At 41.6% G+C, this 21,574-nt stretch overlaps 1 protein-coding gene across 4 annotated transcripts in view; it reads left to right on the forward strand.

The window, feature by feature from the left end:
* The window catches only part of KDM4C (lysine demethylase 4C), a 269,343-nt gene that overhangs the window by 42,325 nt on the left and 205,444 nt on the right, over positions 1–21,574 (forward strand). For all 4 annotated transcript variants that reach the window (XM_066613903.1, XM_066613905.1, XM_066613906.1 and 1 more), the window contains exon 7: positions 11,432–11,481. In XM_066613903.1, coding sequence (XP_066470000.1) covers positions 11,432–11,481 — 50 coding nt within the window. The remainder of the gene's footprint in view (positions 1–11,431; positions 11,482–21,574) is intronic.

The following is a 21,574-nucleotide window of genomic DNA, read 5'->3' on the forward strand; positions in this document are numbered from 1 at the left end:
TATATTAATCATATCATTAATTAAATGCAGATCTTAAAAATATTAATACACAGCAATATACATGCTTTATAAATGATCAGCTGCTGATCACTGTTGGAGACAGGATACTGGAGTAGGTAGATTTTGTCTGGTCCAGGAAGACTCCTCATTTTTTTTAACTTTGTAAGCATACCAATAGAATTGTTTTATCAAATGAATTTTGTGAACAACCAGTCTGACCAACATTACACCCCCCCCCCCGTGGACCCCAATCCAACTAGTCATTTCTCCCATTCTCCTTGGATAGAATTGAACCCTTTATTAATTTAATGAAATTAAATTTTTCCAGCAGCTGGGGGGGAAAACAAAAATAGACCATGAAATATATCAGAGCTGATAAGGGTTTGGTTAGGAGGCTGATTTGTCTCCTATACTAGGAGATGCACAGCTCAAGCCTATGCATGTCTACTCAGAAGTAAGTTCCATTAGAGTCAATGGGGCTTACTCCCAGGAAAGTGTGGATAGGATTGGGCTGGCAATCACTTCATCAATGGCTGATAAGTATTCCCTTCAAATAGCAAGATTCATCACTTTAAAAATACAGCCTTTCCTCTTCAGTCAAACAACAAGATTAATAAATCACTTTAAAAACAGTACCCTTTTTCTGCTCCTGACCAAGTAAAAAATGTGTGTTTGTCTCTCTCCTACCCCTTTGCCAACTGCATGGAAACAACTTTAAGGGGAGGGGGAGGAAAGCGGGAAGGTTTTGAGATCAAAAGGGGGGAGTGGAAGAGGGAGGGGGTTGAAAAGAAATTTCACTTTGATGAGAAGCGATCCCAGGCTGGGAACTAGGAACTAACCAGACAAGTATCGAGGGTTTCTTTCAGCAAGGACAGGGACTGCAAAATGAGCATGCTTGGTACTTGCCAGATGGGGGTTGGAGTGGAAGAGCTTTGCAAACAACATGCAGCAAACACAGAAGGTGGCAGCCTTGGAGTGGAGGGAGAAGAGGGCAGGGCTAGAGGGAGCAGCTGAGCAACTTCTGCTTTAAAAAAAAGCACAGAGACAGGGAGAAGAAGGGCTTGTATTCTGCCCAGGGGTGTGACTGTATCGCTTTGAGAGGTCATCCCGTGCCTCCCCTTTCAGTTCCTGGCGCCTCTCTAACAGGCCGCGCCTCACAATTTGAATAACACTGGAATAGGCTGATGGGAAGGGATGGAGGTAAATGAGAAGGGAGCTGTATCAGTTATACCAGGGATACTGTTAACTAAATATTTAACTTTAAACATATTTGGTCTAATGATAAGCATTCTTTCTGAGAACTAAACGCTATCATATGGGATTTATTTCTGAGAAAGTATACAGCCCCCCCCCCATAACTGTGGTTTCACTTATTCATGGATTTGTGATCTCCCAGTTGGTGGATCAGGAGATGTGCTCCACTAGCCTGTGGAGGCTCTTTGGAGCCATATAGATCCCATGCATGTCTGCCTGCAGCCTCTGCGGGGCTCAGAATTTACCACAAAATCAGAATGGCAGTTTTTTCATTCTAATCATCATTCTGAGCCCCACAGAGGCTGTGGGTGCGGGAGGGAGACGTCCCACATATCCACAGATTCAGGTATCCACGAGGGCTCCAGAACAGGACCCCTGTGGATACAGAAGCATGTCAGAGGTCAGAGTCGTAGGGATAGTTTCTGTGTTCCGCATAAGTGAAGCTGTATCATGTAATGAACTGAATTTCACATAAATGAGATCATGCTTTTTTATTTTAATTTTTTAAAAAATCATTACGACTTTGCATACTTGAAGCATTAATACTTAACCTTCAGCTGCTTTCAGATGAGTATGAAAGGGTAAGAACTAAACAAGCTGAGAAATGCATGTGGCGTTACTTTTCTGAAGAACTACTAACATATTGACCATTTTCTATTTCAAGGCTAATTGGTTTGATTTAAATGGACAAAAAAGCTATTGTATTCTCTGACAGCAATAATGTGCAGCACTCTATCTTCTCATTATTGATGTAACATATATTTGGAGTTTTCATTTTTAATTATATGCATATTTTTGAAAGGAAGGTTTTGCTAAACTGATGCATTTTATAACATCAGTTAGGACAGGACAGCTGGATAAAATAAGTAGTTTATATTTAAATATACAGCCTGTATAATGTTAACCAAAAAGTTAAATAAAATAGTACCATCATTTAAATGTGGAAAATATAGATTATCCACATCCTATTAATAAACACATTTATCTGTTTGTAACTCCCATTGTGTGACACTAAGGGCCAAAATGTTATTGAGAATGCATTGGTTTGCACAGGGTTTTTTCCTTTTTAAAGTATTGTAGGAAGGGGGAAGGTTCAAAAGAAGAGGAAACTACAAGGGAAATAAAGGCGATGTAGAACTTTGGCCCCATTGCAGTTCCAGCCCCAGTTACATGCCCCCTGTGTACCATTTATAGGAGAAAAAAATCATCCATTGGCAGCCAATGACACATTTTTCTCTTATAAGTAGTGCATAGGGGGACCCTCAAGGTTGGAACCATAACGGGGACAAAGTTTTAAAATTCTTTTACCATTGCTGCAATTTGCCATTGCTCTGTGCACTCCTGTATGCTGTTTAAATAACAAGTAAAAAAAAAAAGAGGCCAATTAATATGTTTCAGGTAATGTGTAGTTTGGTCCTCATTCTATGAATTTTGATTTCATGGGAAGTGCTTTTCTGTGGATTCATCCCAAAGTGGTAGTGTGGTCTTTAAAGGCTATCTAAGTGTTCCTAGATTGTTGGTAGCTATTTGGTGAAATAGATATGAAGCTCAAGTAAATCTTATTATTCAGAGGTCACTTATTTCTCCTCATGTGGTAGTAATATGCTTGGTCCAGAGCTATCCAGGGAGCTCCTGCACATACACCAAAAATTCTGAATCACTTTTTCCTACCAGAGCTCTCTGAAAAACCAGTCTTCAGAACAGGAGTGGATTCAGATACAGGTCTGGTTGTTGCTGCTAAAATATCTGAAATCCTTTCCATGAAGAAAGGATGGGTAGTCAAATAATGAAATGGATTAATGCAGACTTGCGCCAGCTATGCAACTGCATAGGTCCAAGTTGACCCATTGTGACTGCAAGGGGCTTACCCTGGGGCAAGGGGGCAAATGTCCCCTTACTTCGAGGAGACCTCCAGCAGCCAAAAGTACCCGAGGGATGCAGTGAAAGACATGTTGGCACTGCTGCATTGGAACAGGGGAGCTTAGGTAAGGATTGGGCTGTAAGACTTACTAAAGCATGTTACCTAAGGTTTATGTATAATCTACTGGCAGAGAGGATGAGTTGCCAGCATGTTTTCTTTCTGCTAAGACTCTTGTGTTTTGAATGATAAGTTGAGATCTAGCAGGTAAAGCTACAATCCTATCCATGCTTCCTTGGGAGTAGGCCCCACTGAACATAATGGGACTGACTTCTGAGTAGTCATGCCTCAGATTGGGCTGTAAAATATCTAAATTGTAACCATTCCATGTTCCTCTGAAAGTTTTCACTTAATTTGCTTTGCTAACAAATGAGGGGTACATGATAACTGATGAATAGGGTGAAAAACGTAAAAGAGAAGGTTTGGGGTGCTCAGGAAACAATGTAATGTTTGGAAATAGAGTTAAATGGTGGAAACTGCTGTTTCATATGTAACAGCAAAGCAAGCTATTTGTGGCCATGGATTTAGAGCAGAGGTGCCCAAACTCCTGTCCGGGGACCATTTGCGGCCCTCGGGGACTCCCAGTCCAGCTCCCAGGGAGCCCCCAGTTTCCAATGACCCTCTGGCCTTCAGAGACTAGCTGGAGCCTGTGCTGGCCCGACGGACTACTCACAGCCTGAGGGTCAACTGTTTTACCTCTCGCATAAGCTGTGAGTCAAGAGCTGTCTCTCCTTCCAGTTTCACATCTGTGAAGCAGCAGCAGAGCAAAGGAAAGGCCATCCTTCCTTTGCACAAGGCACCACTTCTCTGGGCACCAGGATGAGGTCTCTTGTTATCTGGTGTGCTCCCTGAGGCATTTGGTGGGCCGCTGTGAGATACAGGAAGCTGGACTAGATGGGCCTATGGCCTAATCCAGTGGGACTGTTCTTATGTTCTTAAGGTCTTTTATAGGCCTTGAGCTACTGTGAGGCCTTCATTCATTCATATAAGTTCCATTTCTAATATACTCATTTATGTAAATTTATTCAATTTTTAAATGTAAATTAAATGTAAATTTTTAAAAAAATGTAAATTAAATTTTTTTTCCTGGCCCCTAACACAGTGTGAGAGAAATGATGTGGCCCTCCTACCAAAAAGTTTGGACACCCCTGATTTAGAGTAACATTTTAATAAGTAATCCAAATAAGACTCGCATTGTCTTGCTTTGATAAGATCTACATAGAAATTGTAAGTCAAAATGGGAAAGCAACAGGCTAAGTGGGGAAAATGCCCCTATTTTAGATGCTTTGTTCTCAGCATATTTAGTAGTAGTTATTCTGGGGTACTTTTCTGCTATTTTGGCTTCCTTTGTCAGCATATCAACTAGTTTTAACAGTGCGGTAAAAATTTAATGTCACAGTGATATCATTATACTGTCTGTCATGATATCTGATTTACTAAGCATAGAAACTTTAAAATTTTTGTTGTCATTTTTGTTACCGAACTGAGACCAACAGACTGGAATATATGTCATCTTTACAATGGCACAATGTTCTCATCCTATCACTATGCTATATTTGTAACCCAACAAATTCTGAAATATTGATAATTTATGTTTTGCTTCAGGAATACAGCTATGAAGAGGTATCAGAAGGGTAGCTGTGCTAGTCTGTTGCATTGAAAACACCATTGTCTTGTAGCATCTTAAAGAATAAAACATTATTTCAGGATAAGTGTTCATGGACTAAAATCTACTATTGAACTAAATGTGTTAGAACTCAGTCCTATATAGGCGTGCCCTGATATCCATGGGGGTTTGATACTGGAACCCCCTTGGATAGCTGAAACCACAGATACCAGGGACGTCTCCCTCGCCTCCACTGGGTCTTCGGTGCCCTGCGTCTGCCCATGGGTGTCAAAATGACAATTTAAACAAAAAAGAGTTTTTTCATAAAACTGGAAGTGATGTTTTTATGCCTTTAAATGGCACTCTGAGGATCAGGGAAGCCCTCAATGGGCTGGAGAAGCCATAAACATTTGGGTGGAAGGGTGGGATAACAAATGTGACATTCCTACAAGTTACTGAAGTGGTAAACATATGCTTGCACTCTGTCACTTCAGTCTGTGAGTGGGCACTGGCATGGTTGAATATTCCTCCATACCTTGAAATGTTGTCAGCTTGGATAGCCACAGCTGATCTGAATTCATTTTCTGAGACATTTCAGGACCCCTTGATATTATCTCCTTAAGGCTGATCTGCTTTTTTAAGATGCTGAGACTTTTCTTAATTGAAATTTAAATCTTGTAAAAATGCAAAAAGTGAGCAATACTAGCAAGTGATGCTTATGTAAAGCATAGGCAGGCTTCTGGCAAAGCAATGAAGAGACTTTATGCTGGCCTTCAGGGCAAATCATTCATGACCTAGAAGAGAAAATCTACTGTGATTTGTCAGTTATTTGCACTGAAGAATTAACTTGTGAAGTTCCATAAAAGTTGATCATTTTGACATATTGAGTTATGAATGGCAAAGAATGTTGCTTCTTCATAAGCATGCTATAGATTTTGGAAATGAATATAATGCTCATTTTATATAAACATGAACTTAATTGCATAAAAGTTTAGATCAACTATTCTACTGCATCTCATGTTTAATTTATCTATTGATTTAAATTTGCATATTTTTTAAAAGCATGAAAAGGCTTCATTTGTATACTTGGGGCTTTCGTCATGCTTTGCAATCCAGACTGAATATTTATTCTTTTAGTAACATTAAAAGGGCAATGTTCCTTTTGGGGGGGGGGGGGTAAATTAAAAATTGATCATTAACAACCTTAAGTCAGGGTATTTTGAGAAAACTGATGGGGAAACATGCCCAAACGATACCTAAATAAACACTTGCTTATGTGACTGACATCAATTATCTTTAATAACTAGCAGAACTTGAGAATTCCATGTGAATTTTCCACAATAATATCATAGTTTTAAAATGCTGAATTTGACAGCAAATTAGAATACCTACCAGAATTCAGTAGTTGTTCCTCAGACACTATCAAACTAACCTTTGAAGGTACTTATAGAAAATGGAAAAAAAATTGATTTTGAGAGTCAGGAGTAGGTATCATTCTATTCCCCTCTGTCATTGGGGTCTTTTGATGTCAACTGCAATACAGTTTTAGGTCCACTTCACCCATATGGAGAGGTTCCCAAACTGGGGCATCATGACATTCCAGCCAGGCAACCTCTGTCACTGCCCTCTTAAGGGGTGGGGTGACAGCAATGGCAGCAACTATGATCACCGTGATCACACTGCTGTTGGGTACACACAGTTTTTTTTACTTACCTGGGGGCTAGTGCAGTTCTCTGGAGGATCTAGAGAGCCTACATTTCCTTCTGCAGGCCTCCCTGCACCTCCAAACTGCTGTAAACTGTGAAAAAGCCACTTCTGACACAAAACAGTAATTTGGAGGCATGGGAAGTGTTAAAAAACTTTTTTCCCCAGATGACAGCATGGTCATGGTGATTGTGTCACTGCCCCCTCCCCTCTCCTGCAAGCACCCACAGCATCCCAAACTCTCCCACCCCTTCTTCTCCTTGCACGTGCACCAGCTACAGAGCCGGCACAGTTCTGAGGAGACCTGTTGGTGAACGGGAGGCTTATGGAGGGATAAGGGAAAATAATTCCCATTTCTCTCCCAAACCTCACAGTTACCCCCCCCCCACACACACACTGGATACAATGTGCACCTTTTGGATAGAATTGGACTCTCAGTAACTTATAAATTATGTTGCTGTAGAACAGGGGTGTCCAAACATTTTGGCAGGAGGGCCACATCATCTCTCTGTCACTGTGTCGGTGGCCAGGAAAAAAAGAATTAATTTACATCTAAAATTTTCATAAATTTACATAAATGAATAGAGATGGAACTTATATAAGTGAATGAAGGTCTTGCAATAGCTCAGGGTCTATAAAAGGCCTTGCACAAGCATGGCTGACCTTTCCTTTGCTGCCGCTGCTGCAACACAGATGTGAAACAGCAAACAGTGGAGGGAGCCCTTGTCCCACAGCTCACATGAGAGATCAAACAGTTGCCCTCACGCTGAGAGCAGTTGCATTGGGCCAGCATGGGCTCCAGCAAGTCTCCAGAGGGCCAGAGACTCATTGGAGACTGGGGGCTCCTCGCTGGCCGGACTGGGAGTCCCTGAGGGCTGCAAGTGGCCCCCGGGCCAGGGTTTGGGCACCCCAGCTGTAGAAGGTTAGAGAGAAATGCGAGAAGCAACCATCTGGAATGCTGGAGGAGGGAAGTGACCAGAATGCTAGCAGGAAGCTTCCAGCATTCTGGATGACTGGTTCTCATGTTCCTCTCTAGTGTTCTATAACAAGCTGCAACAGAAGACAGATGAGTGCTTGATACCACAGTAAATATAAGGTCACCTTTTACAGATAAGTAATGGGTGTGCAGGGGCAGATAACTGTGGATAAGATAATCTGCAAATACGGATCCGTGGATACAGGGATGCCTGTATATTGTAAAAAGTGATTCACCAATGAACTTGGAATACTGTCAGATCAGATAGTTCGTTTTCCACTTAACCGTTTATGGATACGTATATAAAGAATTTGATATGGGGCTGCAGTGTTATATATTTTGCACTAAGCTAGGGAGATAGAGTAATGTTTCCTTTTGAGTCTTTCTAAAAGTCCATTAGTTATTTCTCCCTTTGAAGGACAACACTTTTAGTCTGCACTTCTTTCCTGACTAAGAGTTGCTGCTTCAGCTCATGGTCGAGTATGGTTTTCGATTAATCTCAAGACAACCTTAACAAAAAAAAATCTTTTTTTAAGAAACTCTTTTAAAAATCGTTTGGACATACATTCTACCAATTCATATTTAGTATTTATTCAAGGCCAACGCTAGGCTATGTAAACATCTCCCCGACATCTTTATGAAGAGGGAAATTTTTATGAAGGAAAGTTCATGTATGTGAGCCCCCACCTGCAGTCTGAAGTGTTACAGGATTTTGTAAGAACTAGACCTTTGGAATAGCTACTTGAAGTGCTTCCCAATGGCATAATAATGCATAATAGTGCCACCCAATAGTCATAGTAATGGCTGTTATACCATCAAATCTCTATAGGACTATATCAATCAATTCCAGGATGATATCAATCAATTCCAGGATTATATCAATCAATTCCCTATTCCCTGTGAGTCTGCCAGATTTGAACCATGCCAACAGGAATGTCTAGCACATCCAGGTGTTGTTATGTAATAGTGATAGCACTACTAAGGTTGTGGACACGTATCATGAACTAGTGCATAAGTTGAAGCAGGTGCTCCCTGGTAGAACATCTGACCTGCCTCATTGCTATCAGAGTGACCGTCCCTCTAAACAGTGGTTTGATAAGGAATTTATAACTGCCAAAAAGGCGTTACACAACACCTATCAAACTTTTAAATCTGAGGGGGGATTGGGTGCTGCTCAGAATCTTCTGTGGCTTAAACAATATAAAAGGCCGGTGACCTACAGAAAGAAAGTGGCTGTGAGAAATGAGTAGGCAGGATTGATACAGGCCGCCAGAGCCAAGGATTTGGTTTGGTTTTGGAGATTGATAAGAACGCACCTAATTATGGGCCAACTTTATCCGATTGCTATATACAGCCAGGTAGCTGGGAGAAGCACTTCCGTGAATTATATAATGACCCAGACTTTGTCCCTAGTGAGACTCTAAGTGATCTGGAGGAGACTGCTCCTTGGCCTCCAGTCGCCATATCAGAGATACATAGTTTGGTCGCTCAGTTGAAGGATGGAAAGGCTCCCGGAGAAGACCTTATTCCCCTTATTCCAATATAGTGGCTACATTTTTAGCCACTGCAGTTAGCATCAGGAGGAATGGATTGTGGACTTCCAGGTTGCTCATAGAGGAGTATTTATATTCTGGATAAGTTTTTAATTCAATATGAACTAGAAGACTTTCAGAAGTACCTTCCTCAGCTACTGTACTCCATTCAATCCACAATAACTAGACCAAACTTAGTCTTATCTAGACTTAGGTCTATTAATTGTTAGTATTTTATGTTGTTGTGCCTATCTTAGGATGCTGTGATGGGTCATATGTATGTTTAGTTGTATACTATGAGTGTATTGTTATTTTTATGCTGGTTGGTGACCGTAATAAAACTGAACTGAATGTCTAGCAAACAAAGAATCATTTTTAGGAAGATAGTGGCTACTTTAGCATTGCTGTTAGCAGAACAGATGACAGGCATCTCCTTGAAGAATTTTGGTTCAGGTTGCTTCCTCATTGGCTTCAAGATCTTCTTTTGTTAATATAGTCTGGGTGTTTGGGCCAGATCTACCTGACCCAGAGAGCAATTTGCCTGATGGGCATAAGGCCAGCTGCAGGCTGGGGGATGCTGGAAGTGTGTCAGTGGGATAGGGTGCAAGCTGTCAGCCTTCCAGGTTGAGTGTGCCCGTGTGCTCCGGAATGGCCAAGGAACAGCAAGGTGTGTCAAATGTCTGCAGGAGTTTTCCTGCCTTTAGGAGAGGAGGCTTAAGACGCAGAAGACTACCAGGCTGAGTGGGTGGAACCAGGAAGGGGGTTGGGACCAGCCAAGATGGGAATATAAAGAGTCCCTGGGATGAAAAACAGCTGACTGAGTTCTTGAGGTTAGCCTATATGAAAGCTCCAGAACACTTGTGAGGCTTGTAGAAGCCCTAAGGTGGAGGAGGAAGGTGCTGTAAACGCCCCCCCACCTCTGCTCTGAGGCCTATTGGAGGAAATGAAGAAAGACCATGAGGAGGCAGTCTAGGTGGGTGGATTCTCACCAGCCTTCCATTCACATCCTCTCTTTTGGACTGGTTGGGATCTAGTAGGTGGGCAGGAGCCTGTCGCCCTTCTCTGTGCACCAACAATAGATATCTATTTTAGTAGGCAGCTTTGCGGTTATGTTATTGGATTCAGTAGTTATTCAGTTATACTGTATGATTTGAGAAAAAACAAAAGACTTTGTTTTTCACAGTTATAAATGATCATTTGTTTTCTGTTTGGTAATAGCATTGTTTTTTTCAAACTATATGCTGATTTATGAACAAAACAATACTCAGGTAAAAGAGCTATTTGTATTAGGGCACAAATTCAGAAGGGGAAAAGAAGAAAATGTAAATCTGAACTCCATCCTGTTGGTTTTTATAGCAGGGAAAATATTCTAAGTGTCAACATTATTATTGATGTGCTTAGCACTCAACAAGTACTTAGCATTTAAAACTAAAAGCAATTCAAATAATACCAAACAAGAAAAGAGTGACATTTTCACTGGTGATATTTTAGTACTCATTATGTATTATCTACCAACTGACACTTGTCATCTCTCCTGTCAGTGGCTATACGTAATCTTAAACAATTCTGAGAAAAACAAAAGGTAGCTTATGAGGCCAGGATTGCTCTCCAAGTCTAAACTGAAATAAACCACAAATAAACCACCTCACTTTGCCAGCAAACTCACTTGCATCTGTTCCGACTCATCCACCCCCTTTAAGGATGGATACTGTGGATTTGGCTTTAGCTTCTGCTTGCTCTCTTATGAATACATTTCAACCGGTTCAGCCTGAGGACATGGGCAGACTACTTGGAAGCATAAGACTGACCAGTCATCTTTTCACTCTTTTCTTGGCTGATTAAAACAGCCAAAGAAGGACTTATTGACTGGGTGGTGAAGACTGAAATGCTTTCAGAAGAAGGGGTGAAGCACCAGCTGTGTTAAAGGAAGCTGTGGAGAGACCATGGTTAAATTCTGAATCCATTTTGAACAATTAACAGCCTACATAACTGTTGCCATTCTTGGTCAAGATGGTAATGGCTTAACATCACGTATTTCTGAATGCTATTCCTGGATCCCTTTGCTGTGGAGTGTGTCCTTTTTAGATCTGCTGGCCCTCTCAATGGCTTTTGATACTGCTGATAGAGCAGTATATGTAATTTTCTCATTGAAATCCTTGGGGCATTTAAGTCTTTAGCTTTGGCTGGACTATAATACAATATAATACAATACATATATATGGCCTGTAATACAATATGTTTTGTAAACAGTAACACTGTCTGCATACATTGCAAAGTTACTGTCTTAAAACAGTATATGTGTGGAAAATATTTACATGTTTTGTATAGAATAACTTATCAATGAAAAGCAAAACAGGACACACATTTTTAAAAAATCAACTTTTAAGGTATAACTAGTGGCGAGATATTCTTCTATATTTTTTTCTTTCTGTACACTTTAGGTATGCTATCCCTCCAGAACATGGAAAGCGACTTGAACGACTAGCTCAAGGTAAGGCTATTGCCAGAAAACTCCTTCCATATATTTTAGTTTAAGAATTTATACCTTGCCTTTCCAGTTAACCAATATTCTGAATCCTTTGTCTCAAACACTTTCATCAGAGAAATGTCTTAAAGAATAAGAATAGAGATGGTTAAATGGGAAGAAGTCTTTGGGGTCAAGCCTGATGTGCAAATAGATGTGCACTCTGTATGTAAGGGGCCTCGTTACCTCCTTCCCACTTCTAGAGAGAGTCTCTGGTGGGACTGTGACAAGTGGGGAGGGAGGTTAAATGCTTTCTCCTTGTGCTATTTCCCTGCTGAAAATTCTCCCAACCTTTCAGAGGTGATTTATCTCCAAAGTGGAATATTTGATCTACCAATCCATTTTGACTGACTGGCAGAGTCCAGTAGTATTATAATTAAGCGTGGCCCTCACCACCTTCTGCCACCAAGTACCTTTCTCTTCCTGATGGATGAAGCGACTGCTGAGCTGAATTACTCTTGCTGAGAGTTTAGCTGAGAGAGTGAGAGCGAGCAAGCAGCCCTGCAGCTGCAAATATTCCAAATATTTTGCTAATATTTTTCTCTTATTGTGAATGTTCTTAGAATTATGTGCGTGCGTAAATTATTTTATATGACTGACTTGCAAAATGAGCAGCCCAGTCTTAACTAGCACTGTTGCAGCCAGGCTGCCTGGCCTGTGCTGAATCCAGCGCTAGTTGGGAGCCGGCAGGAGGTCTCCTTAGAGTAAGGGAATATTTTTCTTATTACTCTGAATAACACCCCAACCAGCCCTATGGGGCTACTAGGATCTCCACCAGCTATTTAGTTGGCAGAAGTCCAATCAGTCTTGAGTAGGGCTGCCTGGCCTGGGAAGGGGGTTAGGATATGGAGGAGGAGGCCTTTGCTGGTCCTGCCTCCTGCTGCACCTGATCTTCCCCATTCTACCCTCCCCTGCCCTGAAACACACACCCCCCCATGCCCCTTCCCACTTGGTACCTTGCTTGCTTGTACTGGCAGGGTTGCTCAGGGTGCTCCACCGGTGCTGCTTACTCATGCGTTGTCTTGACGTGCCATATGGCACATTTGTGACACCTTCTGCAAGCGCAGCAGCCACAGCGCTGGCGGAACGAGTGCATAGGATTACACTCTGAGTGATGTGACCTTGGCTGCTGAACATTTCTGAATCTCTGCTCCATGTGTCTCTTGACCCGAGTAGAAATATTTTAAAGCAATAGATGTTGTTTCCTGAAAGTTACAGTAAAAATGACTGTCCAGTTAACAGCAGTATTCTTTCTGTTAATCCAACCGTGAACACCAAAATGAACACTTGCATTTAAGAGCTGAAGAGGGTACACCAATAGCACCATTATGGAAGCTTTGAATTTAAGAACATAAGAACAGCCCCACTGGATCAGGCCATAGGCCCATCTAGTCCAGCTTCCTGTATCTCACAGCGGCCCACCAAATGCCCCAGGGAGCACCCCAGATAACAAGAGACCTGCATCCTGGTGCCCTCCCTTGCATTGGCATTCTGACATAGCCCATTTCTAAAATCAGGAGGTTGTACATGCACATCATGGCTTGTAACCCGTAATGGATTTTTCCTCCAGAAACTTGTCCAATCCCCTTTTAAAGGTGCCCAGGTCAGATGCCATCACCACATCCTGTGGCAAGGAGTTCCACAGACCAACCGCACGCTGAGTAAATAAATATTTTCTTTTGTCTGTTCTAATTCTCCCAACACTCAATTTTGGCGGATGTCCCCTGGTTGTGGTGTTATGTGAGAGTGTAAAAAGAATCTCTCTATCTACTCTGTCCATCCCCTGCATAATTTTGTATGTCTCAATCATGTCCCCCCTCAGGTGCCTCTTTTCTAGGCTGAAGAGGCCCAAATGCCATAGCCTTTCCTCATAAGGAAGGTGCCCCTGCCCCGTAATCATCTTAGTCGCTCTCTTTTGCACCTTTTCCATTTCCATTATGTCTTTTTTGAGATGCGGCGACCAGAACTGAACACAATACTCCAGGTGTGGCCTTACCATAGATTTGTACAACGGCATTATAATATTAGCCGTTTTGTTCTCAATACCTTTTCTAATGATCCCAAGCATAGAATTGGCCTTCTTGAGAGTGTAAAGAGCATCTCTCTATCCACTTTATCCTTCCCATGCATAATTTTGTATGTCTCAATCATGTCCCCCCTCAGGCGACTCTTTTTTAGGCTGAAGAGGCCCAAACACCATAGCCTTTCCTCATAAGGAAGGTGCCCCAGCCCAGTAATCATCTTAGTCGCTCTATTTTGTACCTTTTCCATTTCCACTATGTCCTTTTTGAGATGTGGTGACCAGAACTGGACACAATACTCCAGGTGTGGCCCTACCATCGATTTGTACAACGGCATTATAATACTAGCCGTTTTGTTCTCAATACCTTTTCTAATGATCCCAAGCATAGAATTGGCCTTCTTTACTGCCGCCGCACATTGGGTCAACACTTTCATCGACTTGTCCACCACCACCCCAAGATCTCTCTCCTGATCTGTCACAGACAGCTCAGAACCCATCAGCCTATATCTAAAGTTTTGATTTTTTGCCCCAATGTGCATGACTTTACACTTACTTACATTGAAACGCATCTACCATTTTACTGCCCATTCTGCCGGTTTGGAGAGATCCTTCTGGAGCTCCTCACAATCACTTCTGGTCTTTACCACTCGGAAAAGTTTGGTGTCGTCTGCAAACTTTGCCACTTCACTGCTCAACCCTGTCTCCAGGTCATTTATGAAGAGGTTGAAAAGCACCGGTCCCAGGACAGATCCTTGGGGCACACCACTTTTCACCTCTCTCCATTGTGAAAATTGCCCATTGACACCCACTCTCTGTTTCCTGGTCTTCAACCAGGTCTCAGTCCAGGAGAGGAGCTGCTCTCTAATTCCCTGACTGTGGAGTTTTTTCTGTAGCCTTTGGTGAGGGACTGTGTCGAATGCCTTCTGAAAGTCCAGATATATAATGTCCATGGTTTCTCCCGCATCCACATGCCTGTTGACCTTTTCAAAGAATTCTAAGAGGTTTGTGAGGCAAGACTTACCCTTATAGAAGGAATGCTGACTCTCCCTCAGCAAGGCCTGTTCGTCTTTGTGTTTTGAGATCCTATCTTTGATGAGGCATTCCACCATCTTACCCGGTATGGATGTTAGGCTGACCGACCTATAGTTTCCCGGGTCCCCCCTCTTTCCCTTTTTAAAGATCGGCGTGACATTTGTTATCCTCTAATCCTCTGGCACCGTGGCCTTTTTGAGGGACAAGTTGCATATTTTAGTCAAGAGATCAGCAACTTCATTCTTCAATTCCTTAATAACTCTTGGCTGGATGCCATCCGGGCCTGGTGACTTATTGATCTTTAATTTATCAATGAGGTCTGAAACATCTTCTCTTTTAACCTCTATCTGACTTGGTCAGGAGGGGCTGTTTGGGCAGTGGTATCTGCCCGAGGTCTTCTGCCGTGAAGACACATGCAAAGAACTCATTCAATTTCTCTGCCATCTCTAAGTCTCCTTTTATCTCCCCTTTCCCTCCCTCACCATCCAGAGGGCCAACCGCTTCTCTGGCGTGTTTCCTGCTTCTAACATATTTGAAGAAGCTTTTATTATTCCCCTTAATGTTGCTGGCCATGTGTTCTGCATAGTCTCTCTTGGCCTCCCATATCACCTTCTTACATTTCTTTTGCCACAGTTTATGTTCCTTTTTATTCTCCTCATTAGGGCAAGACTTCCATTAACGGAAGGAAGCTTCCTTGCCCTTTACGGCCTCTCTAACTTGGCTGGTTAGCCATGCGGGCACCCTCCTGGACTTAGTCGAGCCCTTCCTTTGTGGTATACACTTCTGCTGGGCCTCTATTACTGTTGATCTGAGCAACCTTCATGCACTATGTAGAGATTGGACTCTTTTTACCTTCCCTTTCAACCTCCTTCTAACCAGCCTCCTCATTTGAGGGAAGTCCGCTCTTTGGAAGTCAAGGGTTTTTGTTAGAGATTTGCCTGGTATTCTTCCCCCGACGTGCATGTCAAAACGGATTGCAGCATGATCACTGTTCCCCAATGGCCCAGTAACATTGGCATCTCTAACCAAGTCCTGAGTACCGCACAATACTAAATCCAGAGTCACCTGTCCTCTGGTAGGCTCCATGACTAGCTGCTCTAAGGCACAGTCATTTAGCATGTCAAAGAATCCGGTCTCCTTTTTGTGACCAGAACGCAAATTGACCCAGTCAATATGAGGATAATTGAAGTCCCCCATGATTACAACCCTGTCCCTCCTTGTCACCTCCCTGATCTGTTTCCTCATTTCAAGGTCCCCTTCCGATTTCTGGTCTGTAGGATGATAGTACACCCCCAGTATTACATCACTCCTCAGGCCTGGTAATTCAACCCATAGAGATTCTATGGAGTTGGACCCACCTTCAATCTCTACTTTGCATAATCTACAATTTGCATAACCAGCAAAGGTTAATAATATGGTGGCTCTGGTTCAGAATGCCCTTTTCCATGCACTTGGCTTCTTTTTTTTTAACGAAAGAACAATTTTTGGAATCCCCTTGAGATTTTAAAAGTGACTTGTTAATTGGTGCATTGGAGCTGGTGTTATCCACTTCTGTTAGCTCTCAAACTCTTGTCAATGTGTTTTGAAATATGCAGAATTCTACTCAATGATAGTAATCTTAATTTTTTAATGAACTATGTATTATCTGTTTGAATTGTGAATTCAAAGGTGGTTCTAGTAATCCATACATACATAAGTAAAAAAAAATGATGTTCTCTTAGCTGTATTCTTTAATCTTGGCTTTGTATTGGGGGGGGGTGTCAATCATCTGTTTCCTTATGGAATTTTTGAGTGAGGTGTATGTAATTTTCATGCTGTAGTTACTGTCCATAAAGATTACAATGGAAATTTTAAAACAAGCTGTTTTAAAATGATGAAAATGTCACGACAGCCTCACAGCTACAATTTGCATAATCAGCAAAGGTTATTAAACTTGCAGAGTGAATAGATTTCAGGCTTAATTACATATTTATATTAAAAGTGTTGTGCAGAATTGTAGCATCTAAAAAAAGCTGTGAGATGCAGGAAGGGTTGGTTCTACTTACCAGATGCCTACTGAATTAATTGAATTTTCCTAAATAATTAAAATGCTAAAATAATGCAGTAAATGTGGTGAAGCATTGCAGGTTATCTAGGTCAAGTCAATACTTGATACATAAAATTAAAAGAAGGCTAGGATTTTTTCCATTATCTTGTCTGCCCATCATAATTATCACATTGCCTTTTATGCATGAATGCTTTCATCTTTGGAATCCATTGAAAACTTGATTGACTATGGCACCTACAAATATTTTATCTGAAAGACATTAGACTTGCATCTAATAAAGGCAGCAGTTTGATTTTGCCCTTCAGGTGCTTTCTCATTTACGTAATTCTTTCAATTTTATGTAGATACAAATGTAATAAAAATCTCAAGTGAGCTGTTATTGCAATCTTGAAACTAGTTATGTTGCTCTATAATATCACATAATTCTTAAAGTATTTGACTGTATTTGCTAGAAAATACAAGGGAAAGCAGAAGCTAGGGCAAGAAATTATTATTGACAGAAAGCTATTCAGTACCTTCAGTGTATCCTGTAATCCCGGGCACGTTTTTAGACAAGATACTTGTTTGAGGAGTTCAATTATGTACAACAGATTTTCAGTTTAACAAATTTTAATATATGGTATTGAATGTAGTCAATGAAGAATAATTGAGAAATCCCACTCCAATCTGTAGATGTGTAAATTTGCTCTGCTGTGTTTCATTGATGTTTATTAAAAATTTATTAAATATTAAAATAACTAAATTATTCTTATTTATACCATGATTTGCTGTGCTGTAGCTCATTTTATATAAGGCATGACCTAGGTCAGCATCTCACAATGTGTTTCTGTGGGCGGGAGGGAAGTAGAGGCTTGAATTTTGCCACACAAACCTTTTAGAATTCAATGTAAGTAAGTGTAAAGTAATGCATGTTGGGGCAAAAAAAAATCAAAACTTCACATACAAGCTGATGGGTTTTGAGCTGTCTGTGACGGACCTGGACAGGGTTATTGGGGTGCTGGTGGACAGCTCAATGAAAGTGTCGACCCAATGTGCGGCAGTGGTGAAAAAGGCTAATTCTATGCTTGGGATCATTAGAAAAGGTATTGAGAAGAAAATGGCTAATATTATAATGCCGTTGTACAAATGGATGGTAAGGCCACACCTGGAGTTTTGTGTCCAGTTCTGGTCACCACATCTCAAAAAGGATATCGTGGAAATGGAAAAGGTGCAAAAGAGAGCAACTAAAATGATTCCTGGGCTGGGGCACCTACCTTACGAGGAAAGGCTGCAGCGTTTGGGGCTCTTCAGTGTATAGAAAAGGCATCTGAAGGGGGACATGATTGAGACACACAAAATTATGCAGGGGATGGTTAGAATGGATAGAGAGATGATGATGATGATAAAAATAAAACTTTATTTCTATCCCGCCCTTCTCCCCAAAGGGACCCAGAGAGATGCTCTTTTCCCTCTCGCATAACTCTAGTATCAGGGGACATCTGCTAAAACGGAATGTTGGGAGAGTTAGGATAGACTAAAGAAAATATTTCTTTACTCAGCATGTAATTAGTGGAACTCCTTGACACAGGATGTGGTGATGGCATCTGACCTGGATGCCTTTTCTGGAGGAAAAGTCTGTCACGGATTACAAGCCATGTTGTGTACGTGCAACTTCCTGATTTTAGGCTACCTCAGAATGCAGGAGAGGGCACAACGATGCAGGAGTCTTGTTGTCTTGTGTGCTCTCTGAGGTTTTTGATGGGCCGCTGTGAGATACAGGAAGCTGGACTAGATGGGCCTATTACCTGATTCAGCTGGGCTATTCTTATGTTCTTTTGAATTGCCTGATATTTTGAAAGTTTGAATTACTGCAGAGAGTTTGGCAAATTGATTCAGCTACATGTAACTGTCCTCATTAGAAGATGTTCAGGAATATGGATTCCCTAATAGGGCCAAAGCCAGATTTTGCACTATTAGCCAATAATAGGGTGCCACTCTAGCCACAGTAATAGAGACCAGTAGGCTAGAGAGAGCTTAAAATATAAAGATTTGTTTTAAAAGAATTTACAATATTTGCTAATGACAAGCATGGTGGTATCTGTCATATCTTTGATCTGAACTTGACTAGTGAATTACTTTCTGTACCTTCAGATTGACTGCAGCAGCTTCACTTGGGGTGCTTCATGCCCACCATACTTTGCACCACAGGCATCAGAATCTTTGTGGGTGTTCCTGATTCCAAATGCCTAGGTTGTAAAGTTGGGCTGAGTTCAGAATTTTAATGGGTATATTAATGGCATCCTAATCCTACACACATTTCTATCCTTTGGAATTGATGGATTTAAGTATGCTGAAATCTTCAGTAGATTACACCTTGTCATGTTTCTCTAAAATGGGGGTTTTGGTGGAACTTCTGCTTCAGCTACTTTGGTGTGCAGCAGCATATTTGTTTCTTGGCCTCAACTGCCTATGAAGTGACAGAACCATTTTTCAACACCTTCAGGCTGCAATCTCCGTGCTTTTTGCTATGTGTGCTTGGTCACTGCCCAGTGCTTCCCATTATATGGATTGAAACGTTCTGATTTCATTATAGTGGATCTAAATGTGGAACTGACTTGTCCCAGAAATGACATGTCTTATGTGCCAATCCATCTCTTCTTTAAATCTATTCTGATTTACTCTAAAGAGGTTCAGTTTGTTTCTAGTGCTAATTTATTTCTGTCTTTTCTACTGCCTCTTTTGGAGGATGTGTTTTATACACTTTAAATGACTTTAAAAAGGTACATAGCAGGAGAAATTGAGACCTTATAAATCATGATGTGATTTTTGTCACAATGTAATGATTGTACTGAGAGAAATGAAATATATGTTCTGAGGCTTACAGTTATTTATCTAAATTGTGCACAACAGTTTTTCAGTAGCGGCAATACATAAAACTGAATTTGGAGAGCTGCTTCTAATTTTTTAAGAGGTCCTTTGATTTTGTGATTTCAGAGACTGAAGAAGTATGTTGAAAATTAATTAACTCTGAATTTTAATAAAATTTGACACAGTAATTAGCCCTCAGAGGCTCCAGAGAATTTGATCACACTTCATTGTTCTCCCATCACTGATGTGGAGACATCTCTTCTGTTATCTCAATTCACCATTTTCTTTAGCATATTTCAATACTGAGGATTGAAATGGCTGCAGGGGATTACCCAGTGATGATATGGTAAAACAATAGTTTTGTGCTACCCAGGCCTTGTCAGGTATGAATCCTTAAGGCTGCCTTTGAGGTGAAATGTAAACTTAAGAACTTCATATATCTAAAACCAAATCATATTTCACATTTAAATATGCTAACATTTTGTATTGATAATAGCATTTTAGAATGTCCAAGACATTCTCAGTAATTATTACTGAGGATTATTTATCTCAGTAATCCTGTCAATAACCTTATAAAATACAGTAGATCTGTAGGTTATCTTCAGGGACTGAGGATGAGAGAAAGCAGCTTGCCTAGCACCAGCCACCCAGTGAAAACTTTGAAGCAATAGGGTAGCTAAGGCATCTGCTGCCTGGGATCAAAGAAGATTTTGTAGCCCTCCTTCCAGACAAAGGGCGCAATCCTAACCCGTGCTGGAGCAGGCAAGCCAGGAGACTTGCGCTGCATCCAAGGCAGGATTGGAGCGAGCAGCGGCTCAGCCATGGGCAAGGGGAAGCTGGGAAGAGCTTGCCTTACCCATTGGTAAGGAATGTGCACCCCTGTGGGTCTCCTTGGACCTGCGCCACCTCCACAGGTGGTGCAAGTCCGAGGAGAGTGGAGTGGCTTGAAGCTTGAAGGGGACGGGGGTTGGGATTCAGCATAACCGCCGGGTTCCAGCCCCACCCCTGGCTCCCCGCGCACCCGCCCCTGGGACCTCCCTCCCCCCACCCTCCCCCACCCAGTAATGCCCCCTCCAGCCCCTCCCCACGCCTACCTTTGCCGCTTATGTCGGCGCACTCTCGCTGACACAAGCGGCGGCGCAGGAGCCATGGCAGAGGCTTCTGCCTCCATCCGTGTGTCGGTGCATCTGAATCCGCCGACACAGCTTCTGCCTAAGGAGGCGCAAACATGCTTTACAGCACATTTGTGACCCTCCAGTGTCACCTATACCGGCATAACTGCCGGTTAGGATTACGCCCAAAATCAGATTTAATTTATTAAGTAAATAAAAAGTTTTCTTGTTAATTGGCCATATCTGAAATATAGAATACAGATATTCCAGCGTGATTGGTTTCATTGCATTTAGCATTAAATTACCTTTCCAGGGATATATAACATGATGATATTATTTGTACTTATGAAGGTTTTCACAATTAAAATGTTATCTGGTTAATTGGTCATAACTTTTGATAGAATACAGATTATTATTATTATTTTATTAATTTATACCCCGCCTATTTGTCCAACGGGCACACAGATATTCCAGCGGGGTTTGTTTCACTGCTTTTAGCATTAAATTACCTTTCTAGTGATATAAAACATGATATTATTTGTACATACCAAGGTTTTAACAATTTTGGTCACTAGCGTGAAACTCAGTTTGTTGCTCCCCTAAAGCTTGTTGCCCAGTGCAATTGTTACCCCCGCACCCCCTTAGCAACGTTACGGAAAGGAGGAAAGATTTAACCTGGGAACTTCCCTCCTCTTGTTTCTTGGGCCACTGTAGGTTGACTGTTAACAAATTAAGGGATTAGGAGCAGGTTGCACAACCACATTCTTCTTCCCTCTGCCCATCCACTGTCCTCCTGCTTGAAGATTCTGCGCACACCTTTTATATTTTGACAGCTAAGATTTACTGAACCTTCAAATAGACCCAGTCTTAAATATGTATTTGTGGCCCCTCTGATTTCAGCAACTTTTCCTATACTGTACTCTTAGATATGCATGACCCACCAGGCCCCATCCCCTGATTTCTCACTGTGCATCAGACTATTCCCATTGGGCCCACCCT

This window comes from Tiliqua scincoides, chromosome 2 (assembly GCF_035046505.1).
Source record: "Tiliqua scincoides isolate rTilSci1 chromosome 2, rTilSci1.hap2, whole genome shotgun sequence".
In the NCBI taxonomy this organism is placed as follows: domain Eukaryota; kingdom Metazoa; phylum Chordata; class Lepidosauria; order Squamata; family Scincidae; genus Tiliqua; species Tiliqua scincoides.